This window comes from Barbus barbus (assembly GCF_936440315.1).
Source record: "Barbus barbus genome assembly, chromosome: 14".
In the NCBI taxonomy this organism is placed as follows: domain Eukaryota; kingdom Metazoa; phylum Chordata; class Actinopteri; order Cypriniformes; family Cyprinidae; genus Barbus; species Barbus barbus.
In genome coordinates, this window is record NC_136742.1 from 7857018 (window position 1) to 7877381 (window position 20364).

General features: G+C 36.8%; 2 protein-coding genes across 2 annotated transcripts in view; one reads left to right on the forward strand and one right to left on the reverse strand.

Annotated features, from left to right (window-relative positions):
- Nucleotides 1–760: 760 nt before the first annotated feature.
- On the reverse strand, nt 761–13689 carry LOC306880427 (potassium channel subfamily K member 3-like; the record flags this gene model as incomplete). The annotated part of the gene is made up of 2 exons (XM_079433923.1): nt 761–1650; nt 13407–13689. 2 exons carry the CDS (start codon nt 13687–13689, stop codon nt 761–763), a joined length of 1173 nt encoding a protein of 390 aa, XP_079290049.1.
- Nucleotides 13690–16753: 3064 nt separating this feature from the next.
- Nucleotides 16754–20364, forward strand: part of LOC306880418 (ectonucleotide pyrophosphatase/phosphodiesterase family member 1-like) — a 59138-nt gene continuing 55527 nt past the window's right edge. The window contains exon 1 of the mRNA XM_079433906.1: nt 16754–16975. Within this exon, the coding sequence (XP_079290032.1) occupies nt 16847–16975 (129 nt within the window). The 5' untranslated portion in view covers nt 16754–16846. The remainder of the gene's footprint in view (nt 16976–20364) is intronic.

Sequence of the window (20364 nt, forward strand, 5' to 3'; positions counted from 1 at the left end):
TTTTAAATAAAGAAATCGGACACTAATTGGTGGTGACGTTAAGTATTTAGTTCATTCGTAGCCTACATTTAGCTTTTTACTTCTGGTGAGGATATTTAGGCCTCAAAATTAATAAAATTTTTATTAATTTGTGAAGATTATCATGTTTAACAAAATTTCGAGGAAACTAGCTAAGCTTCGGGTTGGCCTACAAAAAATATGTCATCACTGCAGCACTCTATTCCTATCAGAAATTAAATATTGCACTTCCCTGACTAAGGTCTATGCTAATCATTAGCAAAGTTCACATATAAAATAATTTATTTTTTAATATTTTATTTGTTTAATTACTATGATAACTCCTGCAAAGATAAAATATTCACTGTAGAAACGGTTGCATCACAAGAACTATCTATTCAAATCGAAACCAGATGAGGCTGACACTTTGGGACTTGTTGGTTTTGAAAGACCTGCCTTTGTTTCTATTTACCCTTGAGCTCAGTGAAGAGCTAGCAGTTTGAGTTTTGTCTTTTTTCGAAATCCTCAAAGTGAACATCAAATAATACAGGCTTTACCCTGTTTTTATTGCACGCTGCTACGTCACCGGTCCTCAAGCAGCACCTGCTGACAGGTTGCCCTGCCCGTCTATCACTACATTACATATATTCTACTGACAGAGGATCTGAGCAGCTTAGAAGCAGCGTTTTTTTAACCTCAAGTATAACAGTGGTTTGGTTCCATAAGGCGAAAGAGATTCACATGCAATACATCCTCCAGCCCTCTAGATGGAGCTACGGCGTTTGGAGAGTCTTTGGTAATGTGCTGGGCTGAGCAGACCCGTGTACACCGAACTGGTGGCCGAGTGCTCCTGCAAGGCACTGCACGCGCAGCCGTTGGAGTGTAGGGCGTCGGAGGCCTCGCTGTGCTCCATGTAGGTGTCTGAAGTCGACAGATCGTGGGAGATAATCATGGGAATCGAGTAGTGCATCTTCTCCTGGCTTTTGTACCAGAGACAAGAGCACATGGACTGGAAATGAAGAACTTCGGCGTAGACGTTACACAACCCTTTCCTGGAGCCTCCTCCATGGCCCGCAGCGGATGAAGACGGCGGGTCGGACATGCAGTGGTTGGTTCCGGTGCCGCCGGTCTGCCTGTTTCGGGACAGCAACGTACGCTGTTCGGCATCGCGCCGTTCATCCTCAGCGTTCATGGTCATGAAACGCAGAACCACCAGGTTCAGGAAGGCGCCGATGACCGTGAGTCCTGTGAGGATGTACATGAAGCTAAACGCGACGTACTGGGGGTTGGTTTGTAATGCATTATCCTTCTGCAGGGCTACATAGTCCCCAAAACCAATGGTGGTGAGGGTTATGAAGCAGTAATAGTACGCGTGGAAGAAGCTCCAGTCCTCATAGCGGGAGAAAGCTGCTGCTCCCACGCACAAGGTGCTCATGCAGGATATTAAGCCAATGCACACCATGTTGGCCATCGAGACCTCGGTTTTCCTAAGGCCAAAACACTTTTTAAGACGGTGCAACAGGTACTTGACAAAGGTGTTGATGCGTTCACCCAGACTCTGGAACATCACCAGGGTGAGGGGGATCCCCAGGAGAGCGTAGAACATGCAGAACACCTTCCCACCATCCGTGCTGGGGGCCGCATGACCATATCCTAGAAAATATAATGGACGTAACTCGTTATTTTTAGTGTTGTCAATAATCAATCTCATAATTTGTAGAGATGCACCAGTCGACTGGTCACAACTTTGGAACCAGGTTTTTGGTCCAATGTACGATCGGTGACCACCCATTCTTTATTTTTAATTTGCCCGATCTCTATCCTGGAAATGCACACAAACTGCATTGCAATCTTTTGCAAAAATGTAATTTGTGTGGAAATATTATGAAGTCTGTATACAGGACGTTAACAGAGGCCAGAGGTGCTGAAGACGGTCACAAAGAGGAGAAAATACTGTACAAGCAGAGCAAACTCACTGTTCACGATGCACAAAATATGGAAAGAAAAATATAAATATTGAATTGGGGATGGTGGGAATGTATGAATGAACCACTGAAGGGAACTGACTGTCTTCAGAAAAGTTTTGATGGCATATCTTTTCCTTATATAAAATAGTGTTCATAAGCAGCTGCTTTGTTTGCAGTGGAAACACTGTAGGAAATGCTATATCACTGCTTTTCCATAAGTGCCACCTACTGTCAGAGAGTGAATTTACATTTTCATTTAATCTGTGTGCTGTTTTTGTTTTGTGCAGCTGTCTTTTAGGGGTGTAAGAAAATATCGATACACGTGAGTATCACAATATTTTGTTTGCTGATACTGTATCGATTCTCAAAGCTGGAATATCAATATTTAAAAAAAAAATCATACAAGATTCATGGCAGTTGTTTTGTTTTGAATTCATATCCTGACCACTAGATAGTAGTCTTCATCTTTGAACTTAAACAGTGACAGGAAATACTAACATTAGGGAACGCCACTAATGTTTGCGTTAATATAGTTTGATGCCAGTAATAGAGGATGAAAGAATTGTTCCAGTTCCCGTTTCGGTGTAGCGTGAGCTTCAAAGGTGAAGTGTGGCATCATTTGGGCTTTTGTGGTAATGTCCGCCCCGGAGCGGGCGCCACCTCGGTTCCGCCGCTTGCCGTGTCCTGTGTGAAGAGCCTCAACGTGGGACGTGGGACGCGGCGGGCGGTAGGGTCTGGTTATTGCAAATGCAGATCCCACTGTGTTCTGGTTAAATAATTAGTATTTATTTATTTATTTTTTATTAAGGTTTGCATATGGTGGTGTGTTCTTAATGACAGCTTTCCTAAAAATATATCCTATTCATAAAATAAGAATATACCAATATATCATCTTACTTACAGTATCGCAACATATCGTATCGCAACCCCTGTATCGTGATACGTATCGTATCCCCAGATTCTTGCTAATACACAGCCCTAGTGAATGAATGAATGATGAATGATGCATTTATATAGCACTTTATTGTGTATTGCTGTACACCCAAAGCACTTTACAATCATGTGGGGGGGTCTTTCCTCAACCACCACCAGTGTGCAGCATCCACTTGGATGATGCGACGGCAGCCACAGTACAACGGCACCAGTGCGCTCACCACACACCAGCTACAGGTGGAGAGGAGAGAGTAAAATCAAGTGTATAGGGATTATTAGGAGGCCATGATAGACAAGGGCCAGTAGAGGGAATTTGGCCAGGACACCGGGGTTACACCCCTACTCTTTACGAGAAGTGCCATGGGATTTTTAATGACCACAGAGAGTCTGGACCTCGGTTTAACGTCTCATCCGAAAGACGGTGCTTTTTGACAGTATAGTGTCCCCGTCACTATACCGGGGCGTTAGGACCCACACAGACTGCAGGGTGAGCACCCCCTGCTGGCCTCACTAACACCTCTTCCAACAGCAACCTAGTTTTCCCAGGAGGTCTCCCATCCAGGTACTGACCAGGCTCAACCCTGCTTAGCTTTAGTGGGCAGCCGGTCTTGGGCTGCAGGGTGATATAGCTGTGGCATATGGCTAGTGTCTTTTGTAGCATAATTTCACAAATCTAGAGGAAGACCATTCGGTTTTCTTTGAGTCTTGATATTGTACAATTTAATAAAAAATAAAAAAAACAGCTACTCATACAACATGTGTAGCATCTTTGTTTGGATCGTGATTCAAATGCAGTGGTTGCTGCTAATTTTAAATGGCTAGATATTTTTGTTTAAGGCCACTTAAACAAAAATAAGCAAATAAACAATAAATAAATTTGCTTAAAGAAAAATGTTAAAAATCTGCATCCGGTATCAGAATCAACCAATTTGATTGTAATAAAATGTAATTGGCAATAGAACACTGTTGATAGTGGAACAGACCGAGTACCAAAACAAACTTGTAGCCAATCACCAGTAAGGGGCGTGTCCTCACATGACGGGGGAGATTCCTGAGTTGCATAGCATATTTGTGAATTTGGGGGCAGAGCTATCAAGATAGGGGTTTGATCCTTTTAGGTAAGGGCATGTTTGTTTTGGTGATTTCAAATATCAACAGCCTTTCTCAGAAATCACTTACTGCACCTTTACTGGCTAATTTTGGTCCCTTTAGGCATTCTGTTGGCTAAGTAACTTTGCAACTACATATTAACTTGCTTAATTATTAGTAGAGTATTAGTAGATTGCTAGGTTGGGATTAGTAGAATAAGTTGACAAGTACTTGCAAAGTCACTTACAGAATGTCCTTTGGGGGAATTTATACAATACAGATTGTTTCAAAGCAGCTTCAGAGTAATAGAAAATAACAGCAAGTAAGTGTTAATGTTGCAGAATCCATCAATTTTAGCTGTAAAGCAGCACTAACGAAGATCATAGTGCCATTATTTAGTTTAATTTAATATTGATTCAGTTCAGTAACAGTGTCAGTGTTGCAAAGTTCATCAAAACAAATGAAATGTAATTATAAAGCAGCACAGACGACAACAGTGTCATAATTCAGATCTAGTCAGTTCAGTAACTGTCGATGTTGTAAAGTTCAAGTAACAAGTAACATGTTCTAGTCCAAGAGTAAACCATGTCAGGCCTGACATGTTTCTTTAAGGAATTCCCAGTGACAAGCTCATTTAAAGTATACACTAACTGACAAAATATGCTTAATCACTCATACAAGCAATAAAAGGTACAATAGGATAGAAAGGGAGGTTGTCCATGTATATAGTTTTGTAGTGTATTCTAAAATAAATTTGATTAATATAGAGTTGTTACATAATAAACTCAAACATACTTGACATATTATTGTTTTCAGTGTGATTGATACAACTGTAACTTTTATTATTTTTTATTATAAACAACATTGAAGCATAACTAAAGTAATTTGCTGATTGAACCATTTAGTGGCAAAATCAATAAATAAAGTGAGATTAAAGCCATAAAGTGTATTTGTATTTAACATAATGTTTAGTTATTGGGGTTTCATAGAGTTCAGTGTTCAATGTGTTTAATAGATGTATTTTGAGAAATATAGTCAGTGTTTTTATGCGAGAAAGAAATCTGCCATGTTCAGTGTATACTGTAGGTATGCTGTATGCACTTTATATTTTACATTTAAAGGGAGCTGTATGTGTTAACTGCAATGATTAAATTAATAATGATTAATGTTTCAAATATATAAATGTGATGAAAGAATGTTGATGGAGCAAACTGGTGTAAGTAATTGTGTAACAGAGACAAAAGAATATTTATGGAGATTTGTCTTAAACAGGCCAAATACTGAATATATTATGCAAATAACTTGCTTATCACAGGTTATGCCTGTAGTTAAAGATGTTCACGAGCACCATACGTTTTATTTAGCACTTGTGCTTGGACGACAGCTTTACAAAATTGCAGAAGCTAGACAAATAATGACATATTTAACAGAAACGTTTTTTTTTTTTTTTTTTAAGGAATAGTTTATCCAAAAACTGTCCTCCAATTAATGTCTTGTGAAGTGAAAATCTGCATGTTTGTAAGAAACAAATCCATCATTAAGGGTTGTTTATAGCCAAAATAGGGGTCCATAATCATAAGAACACTTCCTGCAGTGAAAAAGTCCATCCCCTGTTGTCCTCTAAAAAACAAATGCACTGACATATTTGTTTAGAACTGTTTAGGACTGTTTTCACTGGTAAACAGTGTTTGATCTGTGCATATATCGCTCCTGATTCAGACAGGATGAATTTTCACTGGAAAAAGCAATATTATGAATAAAGGACTCAATGGTTTTAATTTAAAAATGTTTTATTGATTTATTTGTTTATTACAAACACACTGCTTTTGACATTATGTGATGGACTGGAGTGGTATGGATTACTTGTAGATTATTGTGATGTTTTTATCAGTTGTTCGGACTCTCATTCTGACGGTACCCATTCACTCTAATGGTGAGCGAGTGATGTAATGCTACATTTTTCCAAATCTGTTCAGATGAAGAAACAACCTCATCTACATCTTGGATGACCTGAGGGTGAGTACGTTTTTGGCAAATCTTTATTTTTGTATGAACTATTCCTTTAAGGGATATGCGTGAGCCTCTCCATAGGAATCCAGTGTTCAAATTCTAAATCGTGTTTGCTAAAATATTAATGTTTGGGATGAAATTGCACTGTAAGTACAACAATATCCCTACTATCCCTGCTAAAATTCTTTAATTGAGATTCATCTTGCTTGATCATCTGTAATTGTTTTTGCATTGCACTTTGATGGAGTCCAGTTGCTCTTATTATAGAAGCAGCATGAATTATTTCTTTGAAAGCGGCGCAGTTGAGCCATCTGTACGTACAGGCTGATGTTTAGAGCTTATTCTCATGTCTCTGCTTCTCTTCATCCATTCAGCTTACATCTCCTAAAATAACTCCTTTTTTTCTGAATTATTGTCATCAAATGTTCTGCAGTCACTGCAAATCCATTCAGTAGTTGAACACATATTATAAAGGGGTTGGGGATTAAATACTTAGAGAAGGTGTGAGAGTTTGGGGGAAGGGATGGTGCGAAATTGAGGATTAAAGATGTTCGCCATTGGTTAAATTACAATATAAACTATATTAAGGGACAAGCATAAGGAGTGATAATAATAAATATAAGGGACAAAATGTAATATATATGTACCTAAGTGTGTGTGTGTTTGTTAAATGCAGATCAAAGGCTGATCTGGGACGCATCCACCTTTATTAGAATGACATCACTGTCAGCTCACCAGTCCTACATCGAGGATTAATTAAATTATTAATAATCAGATTATCCTATGGCACATATAAAACTGCTTTATAGGACCCTCCAAAGATGTTTTAGAATGTATGAAGAAATAAAAACCCATATGTTTATTTATATACATGATTATTTATATTTGTGTGTGCACACATGCTGAGGCGTTATGTTTAGTAGACTATATGTAACTGTAGCTGTGTTTTGGGGGTTGACAGACTCCGGTCAGATGTCCTGCTGCTGTCACTTTGAATCTTTCACATCTTCTTGAAAATCGAGATGGCAAACCAGTGCTGCAGAGTCGTGTGATTATATAATGCTATTTGGTTTTCTCTCTTACGTAAGACAGCATTTAGTTACTTGATAATAAATGTCATATTCCCTTCTTTGATATACAGTGAGGGAAAAATGTATTTGATCCCCTGCTGATTTTGTACATTTGCCCACTGACAAAGAAATGATCAGTCTTTAATTTTAATGGTAGGTTTATTTGAACAGTGAGAGACAGAATAACAACAAAACAATCCAGAAAAACGCATTTCAGTAAAGTTATAAATTGATTTGCATTTTAATGAGTGAAATAAATATTTGATCCCCTATCAATCAGCAAGATTTCTGGCACCCAGGTGTCTTTTATACAGGTAAGGAGCTGAGAGAAGCACACTCTTAAAGCGAGTGCTCCTAATCTCAAGTTTGTTATCTGTATAAAAGACAACCTGTCCACAGAAGCAATCAATCAATCAGATTCCAAACTCTCCACCATGGCCAAGACCAAAGAGCTGTCCAAGAATGTCAGGGACAAGATTGTAGACCTACACAAGGCTGGAATGGGCTACAAGACCATCACCAAGCAGCTTGCTGAGAAGGTGACAACAGTTGGTGCGATTCTTCGCAAATAGAAGAAACACAAAATAACTGTCAATCTCTCTCGGTCTGGGGCTCCATGCAGGATCTCACTTCGTGGAGTTTCAATGATCATGACAACGGTGAGGAATCAGCCCAGAACTACACGGGAGGATCTTGTCAATGATCTCAAGGCAGCTGGGACCATAGTCACCAAGAAAACAATTGGTAACACACTACGCTGTGAAGGACTGAAATCCTTGCCGTGTTTGGAGGAGGAAGAATGCTGCCTATGATCCCAAGAACACCATCAAACATGGAGGTGGAGACATTATGCTTTGGGGGTGTTTTTCTGCTAAGGGGACAGGACAACTGCACCGCATCAAAGGGACGATGGACTGGGACATGTACCATCAGGGTCAGGGCATTGAAGCCTGCCAGGGCATTGAAAGTGGGTCATGGATGGGTATTCCAGCATGACAATGACCCAAAACACACGGCCAAGGCAACAAAGGAGTGGCTCAAGAAGAAGCACATTAAGGTCCTGGAGTGGTCTAGCCAGTCTCCAGACCATAATCCCATAGAAAATCTGTGGAGGGAGTTGAAGGCTCGAGTTACCAAACGTCAGCCTCGAAACCTTAATGACTTGAAGAGGATCTGCAGAGGAGAGGGATAAAATCCCTCCTGAGATGTGTGCAAACCTGGTGGCCAACTACAAGACACGTCTGACCTCTGTGACTGACAACAAGGGTTTTGCCACCAAGCACTAAGTCATGTTTTACGAAGGGGTCAAATACTTATTTTACTAATTAAAATGCAAATCAATATAACTTTTTTGAAATGCGTTTTTCTGGATTGTTTTGTTGTTATTCTGTCTCTCACTGTTCAAATAAACCATTAAAATTATAGACTGATCATTTCTTTGTCAGTGGACAAATGTACAAAATCAGCAGGGGTCAAATATTTTTTCCCTCACTGTAGTATTACTACATTTTCATTCTTTTTAAAATAATTGTTATTATTTTAGATACATTTTCATAAATACAGGTTTCTTATGTCAACCAAGGCTGCATTTATTTTTTTATCTATAACAAAAGCAGTAATGTTGCTCAATATTTTTACTATTTAAAATATATTTTCTATTTTAATATGTTTTGTAATGTAATGTATTCCTGTGATGCAAAGCTGAATTTTCAGCATCATTACTCCAGGCTTCAGTGTCACTTGATCCTTCAGAAATCATTATAATATGCCGATTTGCTGATCAAGAAACATATTATCGATATTGAAAACAGTTTTTGCTGCTTAATTTTTTTTAAAAATCTTTGATGAATTGAAAGTTCGTGATCACGAATGTCATTTACTTGAGAAATTTGTTATATAATTTTTTAACAATGTAAAAGTCTACTGTCATCTTTGCCCAGGTTAATGCTAAATAATTAATAAAAAATAAATAAATACATAAATCTTTTAAAAGGTAGTGTAAATTTATTTTGCGTCACACTTCATGTCTTCCAACTTGTCAATTTATGTCCTTTTCCAAACGTCCTACATTGAAAAAAACAAACATACAAATGTATAGAAAAAAAAAAAAAAAAAAAATAGAATATCAGAAATTGTTAAATTCCACAATTACAAAGAAATGGCACGTAACGCACTGAATTAAATGTGACATTTTATTTTTTGTAAAACATACTCCAATAAACATTGTTTATTTTTGTTAACTTTGAACAATAATTTTTATAATGTATGCTTTATTTTATTCTGACTGAAACATATTGACATGAATAATATAATATAATACTCTCAGGAAAAAAAAAAGGTACACAGCAGTCACTAGGGCAGTACCATTTAAAAAGGAACACATTTGTAACTTATTGATTCCTTAAGGGTGCATAAGAAGTACCTTAAATGTACATTTTAGTACCCAAAGTGTAGATATTAGTACCTTAATGATACTTATTTGTACCTGTCAAAAAGGTACCACCCGAGTGACATCTTTTTTTTCTAAGAGCATCAAGTCAAGGTTTATTTGTATAGTACGTTATACAATATAGATTATTTCAAAGCTGCTTTACAGTGAGCTTTACAGAGTGTAATATAACTATATTTATGGTTATGGGGCGATAGAAGATCATAGCTGTCTTTCATGATGACTGATGGTGAATGTCCTTGCAAAACACCAGTGATGCTGTCACTACTGGGCAACCTGCCATGCATCACACTGGATGAAAATGTATCCACATATACAATATACGTAAGCATAATTGTACTGCAGAAAGTCATGCCAACAACATCCCAAGGCCATGTGCTTAAACTAATCTTTCTCAGATATCAAGTATCCCATTCATTGAATGAAATATTGATGGATTTGACAGCAGGTAAAACTAAATTAAGTGTAAAATTTTTATCTTGCCGTTTAGACACACTGGATTTTGTACATAATACCAGGAAATAATGATTTTTTCTGTTAGTTTTAGGGCAGGATATGCAGTGCATTGCATGTTGTAATCTCTGTATAACTTCCTTTATAAGTGTATCTTTGCACCATGGGTGTCATAAAATGGTCTATCCAGCTGGCTGGTGGACTGCAAATATGCTTTGGGTAAAGTGGCATATAAAAAAAAAAGAATCACATGCTGCAAATACAAGGCCTTGATAGCACCTTCATAGCCCTTTTGGGACATCAGCTAGGACACTAGAGCTGTCAAGCTGATCAACAGATTCACTATGTGAAAAGTTGCCTGAAATGTATAAAGTGCAAAAAGCCACAGATTCCAACTGATGTATGACCTGCAGCTCTGCTGGCCAGGAGGGTATTTGTTTTTTCAGTTCACATTCTTTCCATTCAAAACACTCCTTCCCCGCAGAGGAGGGCAGAAGAAGCGCTCGTGTCCCGCTGGACTGTCGCCGGACCCTGGAACTGTATTGATCCCACATCTTTCACGTCAACGTTCTGAGCATAAATTCTAGGAAGCAGATTATTCTAATATTTTGGAATTAAAATCCCCTCAAAATCTGTGCTGAACAACTTATATTTTCAAATTTTCAAGAGTTATGCTATTAATTGACTATTAAGTTTAAAACAGTATTTTGAAATCAATCAACTGCATATTTCAAAATTGACTAGCTGGTGGGTTGCATTATGAAAGCCCTGTATAATTAGGCTGATTTTGGGTTCATCAAAAATCCTATCGGAAACGTCTATACAAACATGAAAGAATGCACATCCAATTGACTGAAAGAAGTTTAAATGCACACCAAGTCCTACAAAATGGGCTTATGATATGCTGCCTAAACTATGTTACGACAACCAATAATTTGTGTAAAGTGTAATGATATAATGCAATTTAATAATAGGCTCATTGGAAAAACATGCGTCTACCTAAAATTTTCCAAAAAAACTTGCCTATACATAAAATTCACTGCAGTTTCCAGCTGAAATCAACACTAGAGGCAATTTTCCTTTAATAAAAATTATTACAGGGGCAGATTATTAATTAATAAACGCTTATTTTCACATGGTTCCTTGCACAATACTATGTTATAACCTCAAAACACTTTCACCATAATGTATGATTTGTAAACTAATACTGATTTTGATGTTTGCATGACATAACCAGCTCCATATGTATGGCTTAGTAAACTTGCTCGGTGGCTCACCTGGTACAGCACTGAACCTGAGAGAGCTTGAGTCCAGCAAAACACAAATTATGATAAAAGACCTCAAAGACTTGTTTAGGCAAGCTAAAATGATATGATGCTTTTTTATTTCACATTTGCTTTTGTTAACACTATCATTTTGGTTTAGGGTTGGGTTTACTGTAAGTAGTATTTTCAAATGTTCTACTGACTGGAAATTTAATTCACGTACAACAAACAACATAATAAAAATGGCCAAATTCACATTCATTTCTTTTGGAGAAAATGTAACACACTTTTAGCAGCACTCACTCGACAATTCAATTCAAAGCAACATAATATAATTTTGCAGAAATGTCGCAAAAAAGCTTTAAAAGCTTTCAAATGATCTTTTTAGCTATATAGAGTATGTGAGTGAGTTACTTGCCATAAAATCTTCCCATCTTTAAATCAATCGATCTGGTCACCATGCTAACTAAACCAGCCTGGTGACAAGAAGGATGTAACCAAATTTCCAAGATAGTATTGATTGAATCCTCATCTGGATATTCAATCCTCAATATCATTGTTGGTTAAGGTCCTGTTTGGTAATACAGAACTGTGGGCTGATAATTACAGACGAAACTTCCACTAGACTAATAGATCAGGTTAGCTGAGTGTACTAAGCTGATACCACAGACCGCAGATTGTAAACAGTTCCTTGTTTACAGAGTGTCCTCCATTGACAATAAGGTGCTGGCAGGCCGGTTGCTTAACTGATGATTAGATTACTCATGGCAAGTGTACACAGTAACTTGATCTATATAGCAGATACATGAAACAGACCTGACCATGGATGTGTCTGATAAGAGCAAACACAGCATACATGACAATGGAAAAATTAATTAAGTTGAGTTTTTGTGAATCCTAAAATGGGTTGAGATTTTAATATGATTTACGGTCCATTACAGTCGATCCAAACTGAATCTATAGAACCCTTGTGAAAAAGAAGTATACTTTTGCATACTTAAAAAAGAGCACTTGTTATGAAAATAATATACTTAAATCTATTATATTAATGTAATGTGTTCAGGAAACATAATTGTATGATAATTGCAATTTAATGAATATGTATTCTAGTTTAAATGTATAATAAATGCAGTTAGTTTAACTTAAGAGGTCTTTTAACCCACTTAAATAGGATTTAAGTACAATTTTCATAACTAGTTCAATTGTCTCTGATACGGTTAACGTTTATTACTGAATGTACTGACAAACAGTTTTAACAGTTAAAAATTGCAACCTTACATGTGCTTTAGTATGTCTGTCAACACAGCAAAATAAGTGTACTCCTAAAGCATAATATAACATTAAAACTGTATAACAAATAAAACTTTTAAAAAGGTTTAAAAGTGTACTTAAGTGTTTTAAGAAACATTGAGGTTTTTTTTCTGTTAAAGCACTTAAGTGGCCTTTCATTTCATTAATATTATATTAGCAAGTAATTAAAAAATAAAAATAAAATAAATATATATATACTTTGAAGATTTGAAGTATACTACAAGTACTCACCGAATACAGTAAGTTGCAAGGGGTATTGTTATTATTTAAAGAAAAAAAAATATTACATTTAACGCAAAATGTTTTATTTGAGTATAGTTGAGAATGATTTTAAGAGTTAAAAATTATGTATGTATTATATACAATACAAAATATGTATCATAAACGCATCAAAGGAAGTATATATTGTAGTAGCTCTATCTAGTCCCTGTTTATTTACTTATAAATAAAAACTTTCACCTTTTCTTTTGTTCAATATAAAACGCATATAGTCTAAAAAGTACAAAATGTAATGCAGTCTCTCTATTAATATGAGGCCATACATAAGCAAGTATAAAATTATACAAGAATAGTAAATTAATGTTTAAAGTCATTTTAGATTAAGTACAGCAGGTCACATGTCAACTCCATTTATCCTATTGCAGAGACAATGAAGCAGAGAGAAACGGACAGATGAAGGCACTGGTCTGTTGGTCTTTGGATGAATTAAAAGACCTCAAACAACCTTGTTCTGTCGCACACGCAGATTAGTGTAGCCTACAACATATGGGCGACCATACGATTAATCGTATTTGGACAGTCTTGTATGAGGAACTTGAACAGAACACAGCAATTAAACAGGTTTGACGAATGTGTGACATACCTATGGTGGTAATGACCGTGATGGCGAAGTAAAAGGAGCCGGCGAACCTCCACTGGACTCCAGCCTTGTGCGGCTTCAGCTGCAGCACGACCCGCTCCAGCTCGTCAAAATTCACTTTGCTCAAGTTATACTTGTCCATTAGCTCTCGCTTCCGATCGTCCAGGATCTTCTTTTGGGTGATCTCCATCTTGGACTCTAAAGCGTCAAAAACAGCCGCTCCGACGAGCAAATAAGTGAAAGTGCAGATGATTAAGACGAGGGTCCTGATGTTTTGTCTCTTCATGGTCAGAGCGAATGAAGCGAGCCGCAAACTTTGAGGACTGAGGACTGTTTCATCTCTGAGCTGTTCCTTCAGCACCACGGGTGCACATGTGCCTGTTGAGTCAACACATCTCAGCCGTGTTTCATCTTCAGAACCTCCCATTGGTACAAACAGACAGCTCATTTACAGACAGAAGATGGAGCTACAATAACCCGAACGTTTTAAATAGGCTGGGTTCAGCAAACATCGGGAAAAGTGGGACAAATAAAATTAATCAAACGTAACAAGGCTCATAAATACAATTGCATGACATCATCATAGTGGAGATGATCAAGCTTCAACAGCAAACTGACAAGTACATTAAAATCGCATCCAAAATAAAAGTTTTTGTTTACATAATATATAGGCTATGTGTGTACTTTGTATATTTATGTATATATAGCCTAAATACACACATATAGAGTGCATATTTAGAAAATGTTTATATTCATGCAATTTATATTATATATAAATATATTTAATATATGAATATAACATATTTCTCTTAAATATATACATGTGTGTGTGTGTGTGTGTTTATATATACATAATAAATATAGGCAGGCCTACACACACATATATTACGCAAACAAAAACTTTTGAATGCGATTAATTGCGATTAATCGTTTGATAGCACTAGTTTACATACTAAATGTGTGTGTACTGTTTATTTATTATGTATATATTAATACACACACACACACACACACGTCTATATTAAAGGAAACTGTTAGATTTTTAGATAAAAAATTATATTTATATATAGTATAATTGTACAAGTCTATACATGCAAATATTTTTTTTAATATATACAAAATTGTTTATGTATACATAATAAATATACACAGTATATTTTATGTAAACATAAACTTTTGTTTTGCAGCCCTAAAAGGGACAGTTCATCAGAAATTCACATTTTCAAGCTGTTCCAAACCTGCATGAATTTTGTCCTTCTGCTAAATACAAAGAAAGATATTTTGAAGAATGTGGATAACCACACAGTTTCTGGTCCCCGCTTGCCGTCAACTGTTTGTTTACCAACATTCTTCAAAATATCTATTTATGCTGAACATGAGAAAGAAAGTTGACAGATTCTGGACCTATCCTATATAGAGTCTGGATATTTGGTGATATCCAGATTGTAGCTATTCTATAGCACATGACGGAAAGTGGTTTTACTGGGTTTCTAGTTACAGCTTGCTGGTCATGAACTGGTCCAAGCTGATCTAGATAATGGATTAGCTGGAATACCAGGCTGTGAGGCTGAAATCAAGCTGGTAGACCATAATTGAGCTGGTTAAAGCAGTTAGTCCACCTTTCACCAGTAACATACCTGTCGCTATTTTAAACCCCCCAGCATATCCACCATAAGTTGATGAAATGCACATTTCCACAGACTTAACACTATCGTAATTATTGTATTTTTTATAGAACAAAATTGTTCTAAAGACTGTTTTGTAGTATTTCACATACTTTTAAAAGCACTGTCTCACTTAACTTATGATCTGTCCAATAAAACATGAAAAATAAGGTGTCTAACTATGCTCAAATGTCCATATCACATTATTAAATTTTGCAAAATCCACCAAAACTGTCCTACTTTTGCACACCTCACCCTATCATTAAACAAATTATAACGCTTTACAAAAATTCCACTGATGTTGATCAATAATTGAGCTTAATGTAATGACCTCTCTTTGAATTGTTCATTCTAATTAGATTCCCTCCGTTTCCCGAAGGATGCGGTAAGTGAGACTAAATGAATTAGGAACGTGATACTGTCAGCTCAGATAATCAGCCTCGCTGGCTCTGCCCAGATTCAGACAAAAGATATCACAGATGTTCCACCATAATCAACTCCAAAATGCAGCCATATTCATCAGAATGAAAATACAGCTGGCAACAGGCTAATAAAACTGGTAAAAGGTTAAAACATGTTTTATGTATCATTTTATGATTTATATTGATATGGCAATTCAAAAGCCATTTCTTAAAGTGCATCTTATAGTGATGCCATATATAATAATAACAGAAAGTTAAATGCAGGTTGTGATGGCTGAATGCTGAATGGTTTAAACGACTTCCACTCTTACTTATCTTCAGATCGTGCTCATATAATTGCTGAATGTCAGATGAATGATGAAGTGCACATGCGTCGACTGACCATGAGAGGGCGTAGTTGTGCAATACTTCCATAACTTGCAATAAACCAGAGACAAGCCTCTTTTCTGCATATTGAGGCCATCATAACGAAATGCACCAGTTCATGTGGCATCTGACAGAATGCATTAAATAATAAATCAAGTTTTGAACCTTGATGTTGCAGCATATTTTGCATGTTACACATTGGTTTAACATTTCTGTAGTTGTTTTGCCATGCAAATTACAGCCGACACATTTCCAAACCAGTATTAAAATTCACCAGAGTGAATCTAAACCTGTACTTCAGCTTGCAATATCTATTTGACATATCCAAACCAAAGTTTTCCTCCCCAAATCAGTTCAAAACACGGTTGGCCTAATTTACCACATGTGCACCTCAACATAGACTCTCAGTAAAGAAAAAAAGGGAAACATTTTACCTTTGGTAGGGACACAACAGCTTGCCACTGGGGCAGTTCCCACTAAGGGACACATTTGAACATTTTTAACCCTTAAAGGGTTCATACCACAAGAGTACATAGGCTATTGCTACCTTAAGGGTACACATTACCACTCTAAGTTACTAATATGCGCCCTATAGGTATAAAGAAGGTACAAAGATGTCTCTTTGAGGGTATTGCCCCAGTGACAAGCTGTTTCTGCACTTTTTTTTCCTGACACTGTACCCGCAATGTTGCAAACGTTAGTGAAATAAGAGAAGAGCAAATAAATCAGTCAGAGACGTTATTCCAAACACGGACACGTACGATATAAATCATATATCGACAGATTGCAAAGGTAATTTCAGTGCCTCGGGTTGAAATATAATTACCCAGAAGCAGGGCATGTGCTGCCGCTCATGTTACCTTTGGTTGACTAGTAGACTGCAGCTGGGCGGTCCTTTACTGCACGAGCTACAAAGTCACTAGAGAACAAAGTTTGAAATGAGTCCCTGCAAAACAAACCTGTGCAACGCACACTGAGCGAGCGAGCAATAATGGATTCAGCCAAGCGGGATGAACACATGAGCGAGCACGCTGCCAACCTACTGGGGACAGGACAGCGGTCCAAACGGACGCAGAGCGCCACCAAAACAGAGTCAAGATACTTGAAAATCCTCTGTGCGGTAAGCGAAGACTCATGGGACACTACAGGGGAAATAACAGCAGGTTTCTGAAACTAGGTTAAAGCAAGCCATGAGAGGGCTTCTCATTTAAGCTTAAATATAATTTATTTTGTTACTTATTTATTTATTTATTTATTTATTTATTTCAAGTAAGTTGATATAGAGCAGTGTATAATACAGCATAGAATAGTGTATAGCCCGCATATAGGCTACTATACACATGGATAATTAAGTTAGGTATTGAGGCTTAAAGTGGCACTTCATCAAAACAAGAAAAAAAAAATGTTTTCTAAAATGTATACTTTCAGGAGAATAATATATATGACGCTGGACCACAAAACCAGTCATATTTTTTTAAATTGAGATTTATACATCATCTATAAGCGCTGAATAAATAAGCTTTCCATTGATGAATGGTTTGTTTGGATTGGACAATAGGCCCTATTTGGCGAGATACAACTATTTGAAAATCTGGAATCTGAGGGTGCAAAAAAATCTAAATATTGAGAAAATGGCATTTAAGTTGCATATTACTAATCAGTTAAGTTTTGATATATTTGGTGTTACAAAAAAATCTTCATGGATCATGATCTTTAACTAATGCCCTAATGATTTTTGACAGAAAAGAAAAATCGATCATTTTGACCCATAAAATGTAATGTTGGGTATACCCCAGCGACATAAGACTGCTTTTGTGTTCCAGGGTTACACATGTAAAGTTTTGTGGCAATTTTTTCCCTGTTTCTTTTTTCTTTGTTTTTGTAAGTTCTATTTGACCATTTCTGCAGTTAGGAGTAGGCTGTTTTAACTGAGATTTTGCTCATACTTGCATCATTAATCAACAGCGTTCCCATGACCAATGAAAACCTGGAAACAAATGTGATATGCAGGCCAGGAAAAGTCATGGAAATTAATCTTTAAAGGTCATGGTAGTGTGCATTGTAATCATGAACAATTGGAAAAGTCATTGAAATTAATTTATCATACAATGCTGGAACCGTATTTTTTAAAAATGAAACACTACTGCACTGTTTGTAAAGCCTGAGAACGCCAGAAAGCAAAGCTGTGAAAACAAGTAGCAACTGCCTGCACTGGAGCTTCATTACTTCCAGAAGCCAGCATACAGTATCTCATTGTGTAATGTAGCGTTACAGTGTCTCTTTGAAATTGAGCTTGTCGAGAACACTAATCCATTCTTTTGATATTTCATAAATGCAAATTTGTGGCTAGTGTGTGTCATATTTAATCTTGATACCTTTAGGTTAATTATTTTCTAAACAATGTTAGTGCTCAAATGCCTCCTTCATCATCATTTACTCTCCCTCAAGTTCTTGTGAACCTGTGTGAGTTTCCTTCTTCTGCTGAACACAAAAAAGTCAATAGGGAACAGAAACTGTTTGGTTACCCACATACTTTTTTTGGTTAACAACTGTTTATTGAGGTTAATTTTGTGGTGGAACAGTAGCACAAAACAAAAAGCAGCTGTACAAATTTAAAACCCATCCCACCCCTTGGTAGACTTAAAAAATAAATAAATAAATAAAATAAATAATAATAATAAACACATTAATTTATATTAATAGATAAACAAATAACAATAAAATAATTTTTACAAGATTTTAGAAAAGAAGACAACATTAAAAGCCGAATGCCATGAATTAACAGTTTTCACGTTAGATCTATGCATACGAGAAGTAGAGAATTCAGTCCAGGTTCGTCTGTCCATTGTGTGAGGAGGATTCCAACGGTTGACCAGCAATTTTGTTGCTGCTGTGAGAGCAGCTAACAGTAAAGATCTTTGTTGGACGGACAAGGTGAAGTCCCAAAAGTCATTCATGAAAAAATGGCGCAGAGTCAAACATATCTCAGTAACCAACAAATATGATAGGTCCTGTGAGAGCTCAGTCCAAAAAGGTGAGAGAGGGGCACTCACAAAAAAAATGCAAAAATGTGCCTAAAACTCCTTGGGAACAGAGATTACACTGAGGAGAAGACGACAGATTCATATAAAAACGTTTCATTGTAGTCAAGTAAACCCTATGCAGCAATTTCCAATGAATCATTTGGTGATTTGGGTTTTTAGAAGACAATTTAAACATACCCCATACCTGATCGGAAAATAAAACATGCACATCCTCATTAAGATCCTTAGCCCAAACAGTAGTAATAGATAAAGGTTTGTATGAATGCTCAAGAAGAAAGAGATAGATGACTGAAGCAGAGGAGGGAGATTCCTCAGAAGGAAGGATTAGTCTGTGCAAAGTGTGAACAGGCAGTTGAGAGTTCCAAGGCATCCCATATGCCTGTAGGGGCGATCTAATACACAAATACATAAAAAAGGAGGTGCCTGGCAGATTATATTGAGTTTTAAGATTCTGGAAGGATTTTAAACCACTATCATCACAAATATCTCCCAGAGTGTTTACTTTACTATGAGTTCATTGCAGACAATGAAATGGAGTACTGCCTGACAAAAGGTTATTATTGTGGAAAATAAGCGAATGCCTATGCCATTTTGTAGCTAGTTGTGAACGTCTTTCAACATCCCTCCATGTGGAGAGGAGGTGGGTTACACAATGGCACCAAACCGAGATTTACACTGCCTAAGCGGAACTCCCGAAAAAACAAGATGCTTCAATTTATACGGATAAACAATAGATTCCTCAATTGCTCTCCAAGACACAGAAGCATCAGGATCAAACCAAACTGCTAAAGGGTGGAGGGTAAAGGCTTGAGCGTACAGTCTAAAATTAGAGAAAGAAAGGCCTCCATGTAATCTACATCATTGTAAGGTAGTCAGTTTAATACAAGGATGTTTTCCATCCCATATACAGGTCCTTTTCAAAAAATTAGCATATTGTGATAAAGTTCATTATTTTCTGTAATGTACTGATAAACATTAAACTTTCATATATTTTAGATTCATTACAACACAACTGAAGTAGTTCAAGCCTTTTATTGTTTTAATATTGATGATTTTGGCATACAGCTCATGAAAACCCAAAATTCCTATCTCAAAAAATTAGCATATTTCATCCGACCAATAAAAGAAAAGTGTTTTTAATACAAAAAAAGTCAACCTTCAAATAATTATGTTCAGTTATGCACTCAATACTTGGTCGGGAATCCTTTTGCAGAAATGACTGCTTCAATGCGGCGTGGCATGGAGGCAATCAACCTGTGGCACTGCTGAGGTGTTATGGAGGCCCAGGATGCTTCGATAGCGGCCTTAAGCTCATCCAGAGTGTTGGGTCTTGCGTCTCTCAACTTTCTCTTCACAATATCCCACAGATTCTCTATGGGGTTCAGGTCAGGAGAGTTGGCAGGCCAATTGAGCACAGTAATACCATGGTCAGTAAACCATTTACCAGTGGTTTTGGCACTGTGAG